Source organism: Anser brachyrhynchus, assembly GCF_964034855.1.
Source record: "Anser brachyrhynchus genome assembly, chromosome: 3".
NCBI classification, from domain to species: domain Eukaryota; kingdom Metazoa; phylum Chordata; class Aves; order Anseriformes; family Anatidae; genus Anser; species Anser brachyrhynchus.
The window spans coordinates 94,333,680-94,355,163 of record NC_137696.1 but is presented as its reverse complement, the minus strand read 5'-3'; the positions used below and the strand labels follow the sequence as shown (position 1 = coordinate 94,355,163).

Sequence of the window (21,484 nt, the reverse complement as noted above, 5' to 3'; positions counted from 1 at the left end):
TCAGTAAATCATCTATTTTTATTAGGTTGGATGGAGAACACAGAGATCAGTAAGGAATCTGGAAGTCAAGGAAGACATTGCTTAAGAGAGGGGCATCTACTGGTTTTACTAAAAGAAGATCCAGAGAGGGCTTCTTTGTTGAGTTTCTAAGACGAAAACAACAGGCAGATCTTGCTAATATTTTAACAAGACGCAGAGTGTTTGTTGCCAAAATATGCCGATGATACTATTTGGAAAGTGCATCACTTCCAGGTGATACAGGAGAAGGACTGATGTACTTGGGGACCAGAACAGTAGAACTCAGATAAAATGTGGTAATGTAGATTGCAAGAACATTCCTTTCAGAATGACTGATGAAGATTTCCAGATGCAATCTGGGAGCCCTGTCATCTAGAAGGAGTAGAAGAGGAAGACATGGGTGTAATAAAAATCACTGGATGAATATAAGCTATTTATAAGGTCTGGCCAAGGAAAAGGCAAATGCTGTCCTAGATGTATCAGAGAAGGTGTTTCCTTGGACAGCTAAGAAAATGCTAATATCATTGAAAGAGGCACCACTGACAGCTTATCTGGCATACTCATGACGCAACCTTCAGGAAAATGAATGCTGGATGTTTGAGGGAATAGAGACCCTGAAGGATGATTTATTGCCTGATTTGATCAGCTAATAAAAATGAAGATTGGACAGGGATACGATTGCTCTGTAAAAATGCAATGAGAAAAATACATCAAAAAGGCAGAAGAGTTTTTGAAGCTGAAGGGCAACATTGTCAGGAACTGTGGCATGAGAACAAATGGGTATAAATTAGTCATGAGTAAACATTGTCTCTGTCTAGAAATTATAATGAAGTTTCTAACTGTCAAAACGGAAGGAAAGGTATCTTAAACTTCTCAAGGCTTGTAACATGGTAGGGATGAAACAGCCCTTTTTTTTCCTGTTGTCTAACATAATATTCTGTCATTGTTTTCATAGGATTTCCTTTCTGATGCTGTTCTTTTTTTATTTTTTATTTGTGCTACAAGATCTTAAATTTTCTGATGGTAGATTCACAAAATTATCACAGGTATCAGAATTACAGTGTCTTACAGCTATAGAGTTACCCAATGGGTTTAGTTTGGCTTTCTGTAATTCACTTGTTTCTTCACATCTTTGTAGAGGAGAATTTCCAAAGTATTTGCATTAGGTGTTCATCTCTGCAAAAACACTTTACACGAGTTTACACAAGCTTCTTTACCTACAGATACCTCCATTTTCTTAAGTCCTTTTTGCAGGTCTTTTTTTTGCAGAGCTTTTTGCAAACACTTTGCAGATCTCCTCTTTAGCATCAGTCTGTGTGTCCTTGAGAAGTAACTTTCTGCAACCTAGTGGAAATGTGGTGTTCCTTTCTGCACCTCACCCATTAGCCTTGTCTTGCTGTTTAGTGTTATCTCAGCAAGTCTTCTCTGTCTGCGTTGGTATTTTGCACCGAGCAGGCCATTAGAGTTTGTTTTGAATAATTGCAGTGATCTATGAGGAGAACAACTCTGTTACACAAAAAGAAGAATGGAGGGAGACTGACATTAAGATGGATTTTTCCTTTCAGCCACCGCCCCCCCCCCCCCAAAAAAAAAAAAAAAAAAGTGTCTGTAGTGCAGCAGCCAGAATGGAATAGTGCCTTAGAGATGGTGACAGGATCTGGGCTCTACCCCTGGCACCCCACAGCAAAGGACACCCCACTGAAAGCAGCGAGGGCTTCCTCCTAACGCCTCATGCACCCAAGTATTTTTGCAACAGGAGAAAGGAAATAAAAAAATGGAGGAAGAAAACAAAGAAAAAGGCCTGATTATTTTTGTAAGAGGAACTCTTTGTTCTGGTAATGATACTTAACTCTTTGAAACTATTGAGTGAATGTAAGCATACTCTCTTTTATTTACTGTTGCCGTCCAGCTGAGGAATTCACTACCCTTAATAGAAACATAATTCAGTTCTAGTTACTCATCTTCCAAAAGATTTCCTAATAAGGGTTAGTATTTTCAAACAAAGTCCAGCCTCTCTGTTGAGTTACTGTTACATGTGGTTCTTTTCCTTTTTCCTGAAATATAAATTTTGACTTTGGCTCCTGTTACGTTGTTGGTTGACTCAGAATCAAAAGTATTCATTTGCTTTTCTGTTTATCTGCACTTTCTCTGTACATTTTAACAGAGAGATTACTGCAGTAATTGAACTTCATTAACTGTACTTTGGGCTATTTCCAGTATATAAGTAGCATGGGCTTTAGGATAATTTATTTCTTTCCAAAAATACAATCTTGATTTTAGCTAAGCTATGGCATACATCTTGTAGAACTATAATTTCAGAATATGTCCAATATGTTTAATAAAAGTATAGTTTCACTGCTATGTTTCTATTCTATTTTCATTATTTATGAAATGTTTTTTTAAAAAGACCTACTCATAGTTTGTACTGTATGTATCTGAGCTTTGTTTGAAGAGGATTATTGTTTGCTTTTTCATCCAATTTACACTGTGTTCACAAATTTTGCTTTGTGCAAGCATAAACACTGAGTTGAAATTGTATCAAAATTATGACAGAAAAAGGAAATAGAGCAATACCAAAGTATTATCAGCAAGGAAAAAAAAATCTTGCCTTCAGATTAAACATTTCTACATAAATGTGTATCTCTAAGAGAATATCATCCTTAAACATGAATTTTATTACTCTTCACATACTTCTTGCCTGATCAGGTGCACAATGTGTAGCTTTCTGAGACTCGTGGTATTTTGTAGACAGGTTTAGAGTATGTGCAGCCATCCGTAGGAAAAATATGCTCACACTGATGTACAGGAATGAATTGCCATCTCACAAAAACATAAAGCCCCCTTTGCTTAGAGTCATATTATCTGGCCTAGTTGTGATAGACCTGAAATTATCCTTATTTATTTCCCAAACAGTCCTTTTCTGAACTAGCATAAACTTTGATTTTTATTTGAACGAAATGGCTTGTTCAAATGTGAAACAGCTCAATTTTTAAGCATTGATTTGGGAGCTTAGGCTATCTAGTTTAAAACTGGGAAGAACATGGATCTGCAGCGTTTCCTTCACAGGGTTTTTCCAAGGGTCTAAGTGAAGTCTGGGGCAGAACTGACAGGTCACATACAATCCTCGACTCAAATGGTGCTCAAGACTCTGTTAACATCACCATCTTTTGTTGAATTTTGCATATTCTCACACTATGGCCTTTTCCCCAATACTTTTATTAAATGTAATGCAGAGTTCCAGAAAGCAGATCAAAATATTTAGTAGAAAGAGAAATTTTGAAATCTGGCCAGTATATTATAGTATTTCTTATAAACCATTTATGGTATTATTTTTCTCATGTAACTGAAGAATGTTTAATTTGCAGTAATTTAAAAAAAATGTTCTACAACTACTCTGAATTCCTCCCTGCAAAAACACAACTGATATTTTCTTTGCATTCTTCTTTTACAGATCACCCCTAATATTTTTCTTGCTTGCTTGTAGCTTTAGTGCAGCTTCAGTCAAGGACAAAGTGGGACTTTGCATCTAAATATGGGCAAAGCTTCTTTCTTTGATTCCAGCACAGGATTTCCAATATGAGCAACATATCTCTTAAAGCCATTAGGGGCAAGAAATTATTTAATTCTGTATCTTTTAGAAAATACAACTATCATCATACATTTGATAATAAGATATTAGTGAGTTGAGTTTTTTTTTTAAAAAAGTGCATTTAGCTGAATGCAAAGAAGCATTAGATTCAGAGACTTTATTTTAAGCTTATTTAGCACTTGTACATGAACGTGAGCTTTGAACGTGAAGGTGAGCTTTGAGGGATTTTTCAATATATATATATATAAATATTTTTTTTTGGTTGGGAATAGAACTGTTAGCAATAGAATACAAATGAAAAGCAGTAAATGTAACCGAAGAGAAAACAAAGCATCAGCAGGTGTTTTAAGGGATTTTCAAGGATAATATCACTTGCTGCTTTTACTACAACTAATGGTAATGTGTTTATACAAAATCTGTTTAGATATCTATAATGCAATTAATAAGGTTTTGCAATACAGAGGAATCACAGATAATAATATTAGATACTCTGAATTTCAAATCGTAATCAATGAAATATGCAGAACACACTACAATTATGAAATAATGTTCATAGGATTTTTTTAACAATAATTTTCAAGTTTTTTAGTAAGTCTTAAAATTGGATGAAAAATGGCTTTAAGTGTAACTGCTTATGATGTTCAGCTTGAAAAGAAGCAATGCAGTTTGAGTATTTCATTAAATATGAATACATATGAATGAAATTTTAAAACAATGCAAACAACAGCAGGTAGCACAGGTATTGATTTGCAAAACATTTTAGTGTTGCTAGATCTCCTTTTTATTTTCATTTTTTTCACTGAAACAAAAATTCAGCTGAGAAATTTCACCCAGCTGGAGAGCCATGCTGGTACATTGTCTCCCTATGTAGGAGCTCTGCGTATGAATAGAAAACAGTCTGGGCAACAGCTGCACTGCAGAGCATATCTGCTTCCTGAGCACACCTAAGGTACAGTCCTAAAAGCATCTCCCTCTGTTCCTTTTTGCAGACCATGAAGGGAGGTTGAGTTTAGCTCAACCTCACCTGGCTGAGCCCCAGCTGATAGGAAGGGACAGATGGTGAATAAGGACAGTCTCTGGCCGTGTTCCCACGTGCATCGGTTTGTCAGTGTGTCTGCTGGCCAGGGCTATTGGCCAGTCCACTGTTGACTTAGTTTCCAAGAAGAGAGGGAGCAGCAGTCTAATATAAACTGTGTGACAAAGGAATTTGATCTCTGTATAGCATTTATTGCCCAGAGTCCTCTCCATGCTTTAGATGGCATATAAATTAAATTAATGTAAATAATAATCTCTTTGGCAAGTCTTAAAATAGAATAAAGAAGAGATGAAAACGAGCACATCGTATTACTTGCTAGTCCTGATCTCGTTCATAAGCAGACTTGCTTCCTGCCAACCCATCTGATATACAAAGGGAAGAGAAAAAAGAAGGACGGAGGCATGCAATGAAATTGTGCTTCTTCAGGAGAAACCTCAGGTCTTCAGTGGCGTTGGCTGCCCTGCTCACTGGATTACACTTGTTCTTCATGTGGAGACGCTGCTCATGAGCAGTGGGGTTTATGCTATGAAAATGACCACTCTGTGCGTATGAATGACTTGTGTTATACCAAGTGTGATTTCTTTTTAAGGAAAATTAGTGAGAATTTAACAGAGGATTGTATTTGAATATGCCTTGTTATTTTTACAGTAATGGCTTACTCTTTTCCTTTGTACATGTACTGGGATTTCATGTGTCTAAATTAAACTTCCAGTAATTTTTAGCCACTCCATTTGACTAGCCATTGTGTCACACCTGCTAAATTTTCTTGAACTTGCCAAGTAGTAGTAATTTACTACTTGGCAACTACTTCCCAAGTAGGGAAGACAAATTCAAAAGAAAGACGAGGAAGTTAGAGATGTTGGTATCTCTAAGTCATTGGTATATTGTCAAAGTGCAAATATTTTTTAGCAGCTGTGGCTTATGTTGACAATTTCAATGTTTTGGATGTTGTGCCAACTTTTCTTTAGTTTGATAAGCATGCAATCTTTAGTAAATGATGGTCATATAACTTCCAAAGGGAATCAACAGTGTAAAACATTGACATTGTTTACATCTGTATTGATTACTTTTGCAGTGTTAGATGCTATGTATATGAGTTACTTGGCATAAGGTACTCTTAAGTAAGGCATGAAAATGCTATGCAATATTGACACTGAATTACCATGTCTTGTTTTATAGGCCTCAGTATAGTCACTTGCTTATTCCTCGGTGAATAGCACATGTTGCCTCATATACTCTGTATCCTCTGTGGGAAGGTTCATCCTTGAACTTGCTGTTCAATTTCCTAATCTTTGACAATCTGTTGAAATTTTCAGGCTGAATTCTATAAATATTTAAATGCAGTGTCATAGACTTAAGACATTCAAAGAACTGAAAGAGTAAAGTATGGTATTTTTTTCAACGATCTGTTTAGTGTTTACCCTCATAAGTTACCTGAGAATTGCTTTGAAATCACTCAGTGCTTACAAAAGTCCTTGAAACTCACTTATATGTAGTTTATTTTATTTACCCATGTTGACATTTTTCATATTGAAAAAAAAAATTCAATTTCTGGTGCCTGACAGCTTGAAAAGTATTTCCTGAGAAATGAGGCGACTTTTTCTTTTGGGGAGCTCTAAATGTGTGGCAACCCCAGTTGAAATTCCCTGTGAGGAAATTTGACAACTCAGAATTACCCATCCATTTCTGCTGGTTTCTAAGTTAAGAAGAATGCAGGATATTGTGTTACTGACAAAGAAAATCAAGGCAGAAATGTCTGTATGAGAAGGCAGTGTGAAATACTGCCTTTTCACCTGGTTAGTACAGAGGAGAAACCTGCTTTACTCTCCTTGGAGCACTCCTGCCTCCTCTACAGTTTCCTCGTGGCTTACAGCTCCCAAAAGTCATCAGGCAATAAGCATCATGGGGAGGCTAACACTAAGCCTAGAGGAAGCAGTTGTCTTTGTGCTTTACTTTGGTTTCATGATTTGTGAAGCACAGATGTTTTGTGGTTAGATGATGGGGTAGACACCCAAAACAGCTCCCCAACTTCTGTTTTTGAATTAAAACACTTTGAATTAAAGTGGTGATTGTACACTGTCAGTGTGAAACAGCATTGAAAGATTTTTATACATAGGCTTTTGTGTCTTTGGGTAAAAAAGCAGTGTCTTGGGAATCTGTTTATTCATAATGTTTTCTCTGATCTCAGAGCAGAACTCGATAGACTGGCAAGTTATCTTAACATGAAAATAGATTTCCTGTTTACAAAGCAGGTTAAAATACCTGCACATCTCTTCCATGGAGAAATCTCAGGGCTGCTGTTTTGATTAGTTTTGCTTTCATGTTGCTCTTGATAGCTTTATTTATAGCTCTGCCATTTGATTAGGGTTGATGGTGCAAAGTGTTCTCTCTCAGAGCGTGGCCAGACTGAAACACTGAATTTAGTATAGATGTGTCCTAGGATTTATGTTTAAAAGTAAATCAGTTTTATCCATCACTCTCCCTTTGAAAATTGTCCCACTATCTGTCTTTTCTCCTGCCTGAGCAGCTCTTCTAGAGTTCATGGTCAGGGCAGGGTAGGGGGATTTCTTTGACAGGACCCATCTGCGTGCTTCAGTCTGGACTCCAGAGTGACTAAAGTGTCAATGGGAGAGATGTTCAAGAGGCATTGAAAACAAACTCATGGATAAGTACACAGTACAGTTCACCTGTTTTTTGCATGTCAACAGGTGCTCTGTTGAAATTTAGTATTTATTGATAGGAAACAAATTATTTATCAGGGAAAGATTTTGAGAGATTCAGTTGTCTTTAGCTTAGGGGCATACCATGTCAAGCACCAGGTTCTTCTGTCTGCATAGAGGCACTTGACAGTGCTGTGAAGTGGGTTTAACAAAGGTGACACACAAGACCTGATTTATCTATGAACCAAACACTTTCTCTAGAGTCTCAGTAATGGCCCTTGTGAGCAACAATCATCCCCAGAATTGGATATTGCATTTATTTGCATTTATTTCTCCTTTGATGTGAAAATATTTACAGCTCTGGCAACAGCCTTGTATCACAGCAAGAAGAGAGCTATCATCTCTCGTATAAGTTGGAATAGGCAACCTTGATATATTTGTGCAGTTATTATACAGCTGGGTCTGTACTTAGCTCTTAAAAGATTAATCATTTTCATTGACTAGAGGATCCAGGAGAAAAATGATAAAGAAGGTGACAAGGAAACCAAAGTAGGTTTGAGTGGCACTCCACGGTTTTATTTTAACTGCACTAGATAGTTGTAAATGAAGTTTTTATTTTTCTTCAGGCAGTATTCATATGCTCCATGCCTGAGTACAGGCCTGTACCTTATGGTCTGCTTCAAAAGGGCAGACACGTTTATGGCCAAGTTGGGAAAAATGGCAAGAGATAAGTTGCGATCTCAACGTTCCCCTTTCAGCCAAGTTTCAGGCTCTCCCAGTGTGCCTCACAGTAATTTCTGTTCCAAAGTTGACCCGTGGCCAAAATCACAGGTCCATTAAATTGTCTTACCTTTATTTTGGAGCATGTGTTTTTAAACATCTGTCTACATTCCCCAAATATACAGAAGAGTGATTTTTTCCAGTAACCACCTCCAGATTGCAATAGGCTACCACAATACCACTCAAAGCTTACTTGGACAGAGGGGAGCAGGGCAAGGGGGATGCTTTGAAGAGGGCAAAAAGCCCCTCTGCAGTCCTTGTTGTTATAGCCCAGAAACAAATATTCCCATGTAAATGCCGGTGACTGAATATTTGATATAATGGGTTGTTTTATTGATATGGTATCATTCTGCTGTGGGTGGCAGCTACTTTTTTTGCTTTACTTGCCCTAGTTCAAAACAAAACAAACAAACAATAAAAGTCAGGATAAGTGCATGTTAATAAGTGAGTATTAAATATCCCTTCAGTAGCACACTGATCTGAGATGGCCTTACCTCCGTTCCTTTTCTTTGGGCCCAACTAGCCTCTGTGCTGAGGGCTGAATGCTGGCTGTTTTTTATAATGACATGATGCCAAATGCATCAAATGATGCATAGGGTGGAGTTGCTAATCATATGGCTGCTGCTCATTTTCTGTACTTCATGGTATGAAAAGTTATTTACGAAATTTTACCAAATGCAAGTGACCTGCTCGAGGCTCATTGAAGCACAGCCTGAACTCAGATCTAATTATTTTAAGTAAAAAAAAAAAAAAAAAAAAGCACCATTGGTCATCTTTGTTAAGCTGCTTTACTGATGGCGCTGGAAATTACCAGGACTTCATTCAGCAGCATTAAAGCCAGTTTCCAAAGTTCTGTCATATTTATTGACTTTTAGAAATCAGTAAACTTTCTTTCTAAAACAGCATGTTTTACCATTGTACTACATTTCAGAACAATTGTTCAGCTAGTAACCAAGACGGGGATTGTGGTTTTATGGGTTTTATTGTTCTCTGAGGGTAAAATCTGAGGCTGTATCTAGAAAGACTTGAGTACAAATCTTCCAGCCATTAATTCACTCTGTGACTTATTTCTTCACGGACTCCCATGTGTCTGTGTCTCAGATCAAAGGCTGACAGTACCAGTGGCATCTGCTGCCCCAGTCCTTGGTTTTCCTGTAGCTGAATCCCACAATGTTTCCCTGCCCTGCTTGCCGGAGAGGCACAGAGCAGAATTGCCTGGATAGAAGAGTTCTTTAGAAAGGATCCAGCTGCTGAGCTTTATAAAATAGACACTTCCTTCTTCTTGTGGCTTGGCCTGCAATAAGCAAACTGTGTTGCAGTGTCCAATTTAATAGTTGCCTTGCTGCACGATGGCAGAGTTCAAGTTACACATTCAATAGTACATTCGGCATGCTCCTAATGAAATTACCATTTTTAAATAGGGTGTGTTTTTTCATTGATATGACTGTCTTAAGTTTTCTCACTACTTTTGTGAGAATTTTCTAAGTCTGTGAGAATGCTACTCAGGAGTTACGTGTCTGTGTGTGTCTATTTTATGTCTTTGCACTGACTGTTTGCATATTTTTATAAAGAATAGTATCAGCCTCAGAAGTAACCGCCATGAGAAGCCTTTAAGAAGACCATTGGTTATTTTTTTACATGTAATCACATTATAAGTAAGGAGAGGCAGTTTTTTTGTCTGATGATCCTCTTAAATATCTTTTCTGCTAAGCAATTGTCATCATCAAAACTAACACTGTGTAATAAATATAAGTCATTCCAGTCAAACCGGAGATTGAATAGCTCTGCAGATGGAAGGGATACGGTTAATTGTAAGTTTATTATAACTCTAATTAAGAAATGCTGTCAGCACAACTGTCACAGTCTGAACCTTTCATGTATTGTTAGCAATCGAGCAGAATATGTAATAATAGCATTGTCTTTTGATACCTTGTTTATTATGAAACAGTAAATTTTCACTAATAACATTCTTCTTTTGTAGCATACCATCAAAAAAGGTAACAAATCAAGTTTTTGTTGTTTTTTTAATTACGTGACACTGAACAGTTTTAACAGGCTGGAATACAATAATACTTTTCTTTTTAGTCTTCAAGGTGAATGAATGAGAGAGCACTGCAAGCCACACCATGCGTTATTCATCTAGTTCTGCTGTGTGTTTAGTGCTGTGTGTGAGAAGTAAAATGGCTGTCTTAGTTTTGCTGGGGGGAAAGCCTTTGTACATGTTAATGCTTTTTTTCATGCCATGCTTTTTTACTATCATTTTAATATTACTTTTCACATGTCATTGCAAATAGTCTGTTGCTGAAAGAGCAAAAATATTTGGATGACACAAATTTTAGTTCAAAGTGAGGAAAAGGAACAGTGAAGCAAATCAAATGTCCAGTTGGATCAATGATTGGTACCAAAAGGAGGGCTGATGAGGTTAGGGTGACAGATAAGATACGGGCTTTCTTTTCATCTTCTACCCCATCGTTACAGTATGGGTAGTATTTATCACAAAAGCTGTGTGCTATAGAGAAGTAAGATCATCAGCGTGTTTCAGAACAACTGAGAATGTAATGAAGTAGCAAAACTGATAAGTGAACCTTGATGCTCTGCATTACAGCGTGCCTTTTTCACTTACAGACCTTCCTTGTTCCCGTAAGCATGCTAGTCAGTGTGTTACATAATAGGTAGTTTCTCTTCATGCAGAAAAGTTCTCTTGTATGGTGATATATTCTGATTTTTAAGAAATCAATTGCTCTTGAGAACTCGGTATTGAAAAATTCTGTTGATTTCAAAACTTAAAAATTTGGGAACCTCATAAAACTGCTCTCTAGAATAAATGGGTGACCTTTTCAGATTGTTTTTTTCTGCTTGTTGTCCAAAGTTTTCTATCTTGTTAAGACTTTCAGTAGCAGTATATGAATCCTTCTGCAATCCCAGCTGGAATAAGAACTGCCACGGATATTCTGTAAACATGTACTGTTGAACTTAGCTTTGCAGTGCAATTTATTTTATGTGCTCTTAATTTATGTTGACTTTTATAGTTCCTCAGACCTCTTTAATAGTAGCAATGGTTCTTTGTTCTTTGTGGTGTTGGCAGCCATAGACCTCAAAGGATTTTATGAAGGAACAGTAACTGCCATTGTGCCATTTTACTGAGGAGCAAAGTCAAGGGCTGGAGGTGACCCACTGAAGGTCTGCAGAAGGGCCAGGACTTCCTAAAAACTTACGGCTGTAATTACCAGATTTAAAAATATTTGTAATTGTTTAAAGTACATACGAGTACGTTGTAAGAAATGTAGTAATCTCCTTGGAATGCTGCCACATGCCAGGAAAACAAACAAGACAGAGTACCCACAGGTTGTGCGCGTATGTGTGTGAAGATGTGTGTATGCCTGTAAACTTAAGTACAGGGTATTGTTTTAAGCAAAGATTCTATGGAACCTTAAATGCCCATACATTAGAGCTTATCTAAGTATCTTATGTGTATGAAATATGCTTACTAATGTTCGCGGTTCAAACTGGGGTGGCATTAGCTTTCCTCAAATGGGAATCTGTGGCTGAAAGCAATATAATGTTTAACCTTTTCAACATATTACAGTAGGACCACCTCTGTACTGCTGGAATATAATGTGGCTTGTGCATACATTCATCTTTGACTTCATTTAGAGTTTTCATGTCTTCTGTCTGCATAGTGAGAATGCTTATATTTGGCAATTTTAAATAAATATTCTACCAGGAAGGACCTGCTTTAAAGGTTAATACAATAGATTATTCTGTGCATTGTAAAATGATCTAAATGAGCAAGTAGTGCTACCAGATTACTTGACGTATTTTAGTGATACTACTATACAAGTATATGTTGACCACAATCAGAGTTAGGACATCATGTAGAATGATCCCTAAAGTAATTTAATCTGGGAAAGCTGGTTGAACTATGAAGAGAAGCATAGGTTATGTGAACAGCTCATTAATTAAATTAATTACAGGTAGAGTCATCTATCACTCAGTAGCCTTGAAAATTTACGTTTATGCTCACATCCTGTTTACCATTCTTTAAACTCATGTTTTTCACTTTAGAACACAGCATGATGACATTTGCTGTCTTATTTGATGACGCAGTGCTGAGCTCTCTGTTTGTTTTTTTGTTTTGTTTTGTTTTGTTTTAATATTCAGATTGGTAGTATTTCTATCAAAATAATAGCTTGTCATGGTCATAAGTTAGCATTACAAAATATCTGAATATGCTGTGGTTGCCTGCTTTGCTGAATAGGAAGATGGCTTGATGAGAGATTGCTGAAGTGTATGCCAGATGTTCTCCTTTCCCTTTCTAAATTCTGAAGAAAAGCAGGCCAAGATTTCACCCTGATTTTGGGTTGGTGCTTTATTCATTATTGTGGTGTTGGAATGAATAGAAGAAAGTATAGTATAAAATCATGAATTCATATTAGTAGAACAACTGATTGTGCGTAGTATTAAAAACATTTAGTATAAATTATGTCCTAGTAAATAGATCATTATTATTTTTAAATTTCAGGCTGGAACAGGATTTTATGGGAAATTTGACTTTGGTCTCTAAATGCATTATTTTCATCACTGTTACAATACCATATTGTCACATTAGAAACGTGTTCATAGTTTTATTTAGATATAATGCATCAAGTATCCAAATGAGGGTGAGGTCCAGTCCTATGGATGTTTCACAAGGAATCCTGTGGAGATCTACACAAGATGAACCCAGATATTGGTGAAAAATAATAATAATAATAAAGCTTTCTTCCAGTTATCCAGTTATAGAAGAGTCAATATGACCATGCACTTTGGATTTGTTTTGATTTACACATGCTTTCATGTTTATTTTGATATAGTCAGTGAATCTATGTAGGCCAAAGTTCCTCTGAAGATGTCAGAAAAAAGTATTAGTTAAAAGTTAAAGCCTGTGAAAAACATTGCTCGTCATTGTACATCTTCCTTTTTCCCAGCTTGGTATGAGCATAATGCCGTCTGGAGAGAAAGAAAATTGTTGGATAATGGTGTCCAATCAAGGGTTAGAAAGATTACTTTTGCTTAAAAATTCCATGGAAGAAAACAAATTATTTTGGGAACTTTTCTGTCCATATATTGGAATATCTTGACTTGAGAAGAATGGCTTCATCTTTCCTCTAGAATTATGCTCTTTTAATTAAAATATTAAATATATGTATTTAAAGCTGGGGAAAAATGAAACATTGTGAATACACATTCTGTTGGAAACTATGCAGACAGGTTGTATGAAAGAATTATAAAGTAAAATAATTTTTAGATTTGAGTCATCTTTCAGTGACATTGACTCCTATCCCCACTGAAACGCACATCAAAACTCACTTCCAAAGAAAGTGGAAATTGTTTTAATTACATATCTTCAGTGTTGCATCCCTCATGGACAGGGTGAATTCTGTGGTTATAGTCACGAGACTGTAAAATATATCCTCCTTCTGATACCTGATGTACTAGTTTTGATATTTTTCCTAAGAAGGTGTATTTAATTGCATATAATCTTTATTATTTAGAGTCTCTGAAATAGTTGTTATACTAACTTATGTATGTTATTTAACCTTATTGAAAGTTGCTCTTATAGTACGTCTTATTCTGGCAGTAGCTATATTATTTTACTTGTCAAAGAGCTTCCCAAACTACTTTTTTTTTGGTCATATTTGCATGCTATTGATATCATCTTTTATTATTGGTTTACTAGAAATTACTTGCTAGTTTTATATTGCTTATGCAATCTTTACTTATTCAGGAGGCTATTAATATTGTTTTTATATAGATGAGCAAGGGAATGTAAACATTTTATTGTTTGTTTGTTTGTTTTTTCTCTCTCCAAAATTACGTCACACTAGTCTATTGTATGCATAGAGTTTTAAAATAGAAGCTATAGTAAAAAAATTCAATGTTTCCTTCACAGTATATCTTAATGACAGAGCCAGATCCTGTTTCAATCTCAGGTTTTGCCTTATGTGAGTTTGATTCATATTGTATATAGCAATCTTTTTGTCTGTGCATCTATTGTGTTTAAACCTGATTTTGATGATGTGTTACCTGCATAGAATTTACCTGGCTTGTTTTTTGCCTGTGGTTTAAGTGGCTATTTCTATTTTTATAGCAGCTTTATACTGAATAACAACTAACCTCTCATATTGTGAACACACCCAAAAAGAAGCACTCTCATTAATGATGAGAGTAATCCTGAGCAGCAAATAAAGCTTTATGTGTCAGTTCCAAGAAAAAATACTATCTGAAATAATTTGTATAATATACAGATAATATGAGATTAGTGCATCTGTTCTAAAGAGCCTGACCTTCAAACCATTAGCTCTGCAAGATTCAAGCATCATGGTATAATCCTGCTATGAAAGGCAAGTTTGGTTTACTTTTTCATTTTATGATCTTCATCTATGACCTAATATATATTGAAATCAATGGAAAGATGTAGAACTACTTGGCTTGAGTTATTCTCTGCTAAGATAGAAGCAAAAATTACTTTAAAATGCAATTTTCTCTATAACCAGTAGTAAGCCTCTGTTTAACCAATGGTAAGCCCAGGACCATGAAGTTAAGGTTTGTTTATTTATTTTCATTTTGTGGCACATACTCTGGGGAACCGTCTTTCTATATATGCTATCTGCAAGGAAATTCAGATCTTGAAATCTGGGGTTCAAACTGACTGATTATTGTAGGTTTTCTTGTTTGTTTTTATGATGTGGATTTGAGAGTTTCCCTTTGTTACTGAACTGTTTGATTTTCTTCTATCCCTTGTCATTTTCTTTGGTGCTGATGTTCACATGCAACTTTTGTTTTCCAGTTTATTATTTTAAGACAGTTATTATCACTTCATCTGAGATAAGCTTGTGAATGTCCTCTATATAAGAGCAGAAAGAAAAATTAGTTCTAAACCTTAGCCTTTGCTTTTGCATAATATAGAGAGATGAAAAAATGCCTGTTAATTTGGAAGTATGGGAATTGATTTCTTATTGTATTGCAATGTCAGTTCTTAATAGGTGGATGTGTTCTTATCTGTGCTATATTATGTTATGCAATATGTGAAGCAACCTTTGCAGACATTGTGTTAGTTCAAGAAATGTGTATTTGATCATTGAACTTGCTAATATGCCTGCACCACTACATTAAAAAAAATGTAGTTCAAGTAGTTCTGTGTTTTAGTTGGCATATAGTTTTGTAAGTATTTTCACTTCAGAAATAACCAGAAATTTTGGGAGAGAGTTGTTTTTTCTATAAAAATAGGCAGTATTAGCATGGTTTCATTTACCTTTCTTTTACATTTACATAACCTGCCTTGTGTTTAAAGGGCTTTATAATTCGGTAAACACTTGATGTCTGGTTATGTTTATTGGCTCTAATTCAGATAGTCTGAATATTCATTTGTAATATATGGCTATTTTTCCTTGTGCTTATATTTTTCTTAGCTTTTTATCTTGTTTGTAACAGATGAATTACACAGAGAAATCGCAGAAGTCAACATTTCTAATAAAGAAATCTTGCTTTGTAATGAAAATTTAGCATAATTTATCAGAGAAAACAGCACAACTCTTCTGCTTGTATTAGTGCCCCTCTTGACTTCCATTAGTACCCTTCCATTGACTCGTCTCATCTCCCTTGCCTTTGAGAAAGGAAACTGTTTCGTCAGTGTGCAAGGTTTGCAACCCAATGAGAGCTGAGTGAATTGAGAAATGGGCAGCCACATAGAGCTGTAAAAATAACCTGAATTAATTTTTAGTGGCAAAATGAAAGGCGTTGTAGAAGGTCCTGGTATCTCACATTTCTACCTGTCTTGCATGGTAGTCAAAGCAATACTGACATAGTGGCAACTTTTTTTGTGCTGGTGTCTATCTGTGTGGCACAGTTGAAACTTTCCGTCTTGTCAGCACAGTTTTCTTCAGTGTGTGCTTGATGGTGGACATAAAACAGCAATACTGGATGCAAACCTTACAATTTCTTAGCAGAGTTATTCCAGGGCATTCATTTGGAAACTTTGGCTGAACGGTCTGTCTCTAAACTGAGTCTTTGTGTACAATTGTCCACTTCCAATAATATAAACACGAGGGGAACAATTATATCTTCCAGTTATGCAGTGTTTATCTAGCACAGATCCATTGCCCAAGCCCGTAGGTGTTTTTACATACTGGCTGTTGCAACTAACTTAAAACACTTTTGTGGCTGTTACCTGGGTCAGCCCCAGTGAGGGGCTGGTCCTTATGTCATCTCAGCAGAGCTTGCTTGGGACTTTCTATAGGCACATTTCAAACAGCACTCAGAAGTAATGGAAAAGAAAATCAAAAGCAGTGCAAACCTTAACATGGGTACTTTGGCTGAAGAAGAAGAGCGAGCATTGCTCTGTTTTATAGTAACTGAAACTTCAGTGTGCTCACTGATTTACCATGATCGTGATGATAGAAGTATCATCACCAGTGTTTGGCAGTGTTGATGCAGAGGAGCAGGTCAAACATCTATAATCCTGGAAGGGGCTGTCGATCATGCTGATAAGAAATATACAGAATGATTTTTCCTTGGACTAGAAGGAGTGCAAAGGAGGAAAAGCTGTGACCAAAGTGGGGGCTTTCTGGGAGCATATGACATGAAAGCTTTTCCTCCCAGGGATTTTATTTAAACCTCAGTTTCCCCCAGGATTGCTGGCTTTGAGCAAGAGCCTGAGTGAGAGGAAACATCCTGCACACCTGACACGAGTGAAGTGCTTTGTGTAAAACTGCTGGACATGAACGCCACAGGTGACAGCCTGGTCTCGGGGTCTCTGCCATGCACATGCAGGTGTGTCTCAGAAAGGTGAAATGCGCATGTTGGCAACTAGCAGCAGTAGCATTTCATTCCTACTCTACCATAGCATTGTTCTGATCTCTGGAAGATGACTTTTCCTGTTTAATTGTATTTTGCTTTTCTTTTTTTTTTCCTAACATACATCATGAGAAAATTCCATACCATTTATCTACGTGCTTTAAAAAAGGGGGTAAGCTACCCTCTCTGTGGGGTTCTGAATGTCCTTCTTACAGAGCAAGAAAGTACAACTTACTTTAACCATTGCACTGTGTAGGAAGTCTGTACCTATCCAATGAAAATACTTGAAAGTTTCTACGAAGGTGTGACATGAGATGTATGGTATCCCTGCTGCAGAGGATTTTACATCTGTTAGGCACCCATACAGTACTTGCCAGTCATAAGTCTTGTTATATTTTTATTAGCTGAAATGCACCATATAATTTATGATACTTTTCTCATTAATCATTTTACAATGCTCTAAATCATCACAACTTCACCATAAAAAGGACCTCAAGTTGCGCCAGGGGAGGTTAGATTGGGTATTGGGAGGAGTTTTTTCAGGGAAAGGGTGGTTATACTGTGCCAGGAGGTGGTGGATTCCCCATCCCTGGAGGTATTTAAGAGGTGTGTGGATGTGGTGCTTAGGGACGTGGTTTAGCAGTGGACTTGTAGTGTTAGGTGAATGGTTGGCCTTGATGATCTTGTAGGTCTTTTCCAACCCAAATGATTGATTCTGTGATAACATCATGTGAACATCCACTAGAGATAGATTTACTGCATGCATGTATTTTTCATTTGCTTTTCCCGTGACAATTCATTTTGAAGTATTTTTTCTTGTGGGTGTGGGGTTTTTGGTTTTTGCTTTTACAAATGCTGTGTCATTTCGTTTTTCCCTTTTATCTTTAATCAGTCTAACATTGTAAGTCAGTATGTACCGTATGTTGGATATCTCCTTCTTTCTTTGTAAAAGAGAGAGAGAGAAAGCACATCACTCTCTATAATGCTTGAATACCGAGATTTTAAAAGTGTGTTAAATTAATTGATTCTTAATTTGCAAGAGGAAAGCATATTATGTTTTTGGAATTGAGTATCCAAAAAACTGAAGAAAACAACTATATGGCAGTCTGCTTCCTCAAAACGAAGTGCAAAGATGAAAGGAATAATTCAGTAATGAAGTTCTGTTCTCAAAATACATGTGGGCACTTAGGAGGCAATTAAACTTTAACTCTGGATTGCCCCTCTCGGATAGTAACATCACTAAGGCCTTTCTGCAATATAACTGTGAATTAGTATTAATGGTGCTTTCTCAGTTTTGCAGTCTTTCAGGTGGCTTTATACCAAAATTCATGCAGAATGAGTCAAAAACACCATGACAAAGAAATGAGTTTCTGGGTTTATCTGACTCTCCTTATCCAGTTCTGTACAACAACGAGAAAAAAATGTATCAAACAAGGTTGCCAAGAATATTTTGTGCTCTTCTCTGCATGCACATCACTAGAAAATACACTGCTGAGTGAATTTTTGAACCTTTCGGCAATATTTTATGAAACGCTGGCTGGCAGGTAGTTCAGTACTTTCTCGCTGCAAGGCCCTGTAATGTAATCACAGTTGTAAAAGGAACTTGTGAGTGAAGCAACTTGATCATTCCTCGCAGTGCTACAGTGCCAAGTGGCTGGAAGAGAGAGAGGCAACTCCGGGGACTCTTCTACCCAGAAACAGCGCAAGATATTTAAGCAAAGGTGAAGCTGCTTTAGGTGCCGCCTGCTTGCTCAGGATTATATCGCAGCCGATGTTTAATTTTGCTTAAACCAGAGGTAAGCCTGTATTTTCTGCGTGTTGCTGTCACGAGCCTATATATTAGTTTGATTTAGCTGCGTGTGTTAAGCTTGGGTTGTAACTTTGCAATGCTGCAGTCATTGAAGAAAAAACTTAGGTCAGTTTGATACTCTGTTGATCTGGGACACTGGAAATGATTTCTAAAGGCAGTAACATTTTTAAAGGGAAATGTCACACTGACCTGGAGATGCTGGTAGTGGTGAAATAAAACTTGAAGGACTTGAAAGTTGCAGTCCAAACAAATCAAACTGCAGAAAAGATACAGAATATTCACATCAATTAACTGGGTGGTAATTGTTGGGAGTAAAATGAGAGAACTATTTCTGAACCTGTAATGTGTTCTGGTTAGTATTTAGTGCTTTTAAATTAGGGCTGAGTTATTATTAAGAAACTTTTCAGCTGTACAAAGGGACATGTAACATCTTTTTCCTAGAAGATACTTCTAGGAAACGAGTGTTTTTGCTGTTGTTTCAACTTGAAGATCTTATGAATATTATTAAAAGAAGTAGGCTTTGGGTTTCTGTTATGTACATCACATAGACCTCAGGAAATTTTTTGAAGATGCATGGCAATAGTAAGTTTTCTTGTTAGTAATGTCTTATAAATTGTCTTATTGTTGATATCTTGTAAGACATTGTCTTTTAACAATCATAGTGTCAGTTTATGTTTATAATAATAAACGGTGAAGTATTTGTTATTGTGAAGACTTATTTTAAAAAGTCTCAAATTTACTAAAATTGTAATGACTGCACATAACTAAAAATGACTTCAGAATTTCATACAGTCATTTAAACATATTTAAATCCTTAAAGAAATAAAATTTTGTTTCAGTGTATCTGAATAATCTGTTCTGCTTTCTTCTGCACTACAGTTTTGTTTTCTCCTCCTGTATTAGCTGGCAGCTGTGTCCCAGCACCCTTTCAGTCGGCAACTGTTACCTCTCTACTACAAGCCAGTTCTATCCTAGGGGCTGGCCGGTCATAAACAATGGAGTAAAATAACACTGTGTTTTGCTCTAAAAATGTTGAAGTGCAAACAGCTCTTCTGAGCTTCTTTCTTTATTCCATGTCTTTCTCTTCCAGTCTGACAAATCCAAGGGTGTATGAAAAACAAGTGCTTGAAATTTCATAAACTGTTTATATAGTAAATTATTTGCTGAAAACATGACTTTGTTATGTTACCAATTTCATTTCACTGAAACGGGTTTTAGGAGTTGAACTGGGCAAGTGTACCTTTAACAATTTCATTTACATGTTCTGATTTTATAAAGCTCTTTGCATATATGTGAAGAAGGTAATTAAGATGCTGTTACTTCTGTGTGTTTATAAAGTGTTTAGTGCAATCCCAGCAGTAAAACCTCATTACCATATATCATCACTGATTGCCTCATTTTGGCTGACAGACAGTGGCTCATTTCACATCATTTGCAAGTGTGTGGACAAAACTATTAATTTGGAAATCTTTGGACAAAAAGATACTAGTAATTTAAGAAGTAATAACTGAAATTCTTCTGAAGATATCCTTGCTGTTCCTTAAGATATTGTGCATCTTAACCCGTGTATATTACACATTTAAGGGGGGGGAGTTGTGTTTGGTTTGTTTTTTTCCATGGCATGGGCAAATCCTGTTTATGAGGGTAATGATACAAAACTACATGCTTGTTTTTACATTATTTTAAGTAAATATGCCTAACTCATCTTAAGGAGGCAAGATTTGCAAAATCAGTTGCTTAATCTTTTGAGTCTGTTGTCAGGTAATAAGTAATGGCCTGATTTTTCAAGTTCTTATTTACTTTTGTTTTGAATATGGATCTTAAGCAGTTCTGGTCATTCATTCCGAAAGTTCTACTTCAGCTTTGTAGATGTCAAAGGAGCTGTTGGATAAGTTCCTTTGAGATCTAAGAGCAAATTTTTAAGAATTTGCGTTTGCAAGTTTGTTCTTCAATGAGTAACGCAGTAAAAAGATGAGGTTCTGCAGTGCACTGGCTAAAAAGCCATACATTTTGCAAATGGCCCAGTGTTTAAAACTAGAGCATTAATGTAACTCTTAACAGTGTTTCAGTCAAGTCTTCTTTCGTTAGGTTTGGTGCTTTTTATTCTTTTGTCTCTAAACATGTATGAAAAAAATACTATGTATATGAAAGGATTAGTAGTGTTATCTTTCTTGTATTACCTAAAAATACCATGAATGAGATTGGTTTCCCAACTGAATGTGTGAATTTAGAAATACGGTTATGAGATATAATTTTTTTCCAAACTGCTGACAAAATGTTATATCTTGATGATTTATCCCAGCTGAAAAGGTTAATATTCTTTCTAGAAGGCTTTATTATTTATAATAGTGTAAATTTTGTTTGTGGATTTCTCATAATAAATAGAAATGGGAAAAAGTATATGATGCTTTATATTTGGATTTTAAACTTTGGGGTCAAACACCACAGAGTATAAACTGCATTCTGCTTTCTTTGAATATGTTGTACGATAGTTGGAGGCAACATTTAAAAGATCATTACTGGAATATTTCAGATGTCTGCTTATAAATATTATTATATATTCAGGAAAGTGTGGCTGAACACATGAAAAGGAAAATACTGTGAACTGTTGTAGGATAAAAATCTAGGAAACATTTGTGTTTAAATGTCATATTTTACTATTTATTTTCCGTATGTAGCTGCTCTTTTAATCTTTGAGACCAATCTACCATTGAGTTCATCTGAGAGATATACACGTCTAAAAAGAACAAATGCAT

The 21,484-nt window shown here is 36.2% G+C and overlaps 1 protein-coding gene across 48 annotated transcripts in view; it reads left to right on the top strand.

The window, feature by feature from the left end:
• Positions 1 to 21,484, top strand: part of RIMS1 (regulating synaptic membrane exocytosis 1) — a 318,659-nt gene that overhangs the window by 281,493 nt on the left and 15,682 nt on the right. The window contains exon 1 of one of the 48 annotated variants that reach the window (XM_080587720.1): positions 13,981 to 18,714. The exons of 45 other annotated variants lie outside the window; for them this stretch is intronic. Coding sequence is in view for 2 of the 3 variants with exons in the window: in XM_080587717.1 (XP_080443843.1) it covers positions 19,298 to 19,310 (13 nt within the window). In the remaining variant the exon portion in view is untranslated. 2 more of the 48 variants (XM_080587719.1, XM_080587717.1) reach the window with 2 other exon arrangements.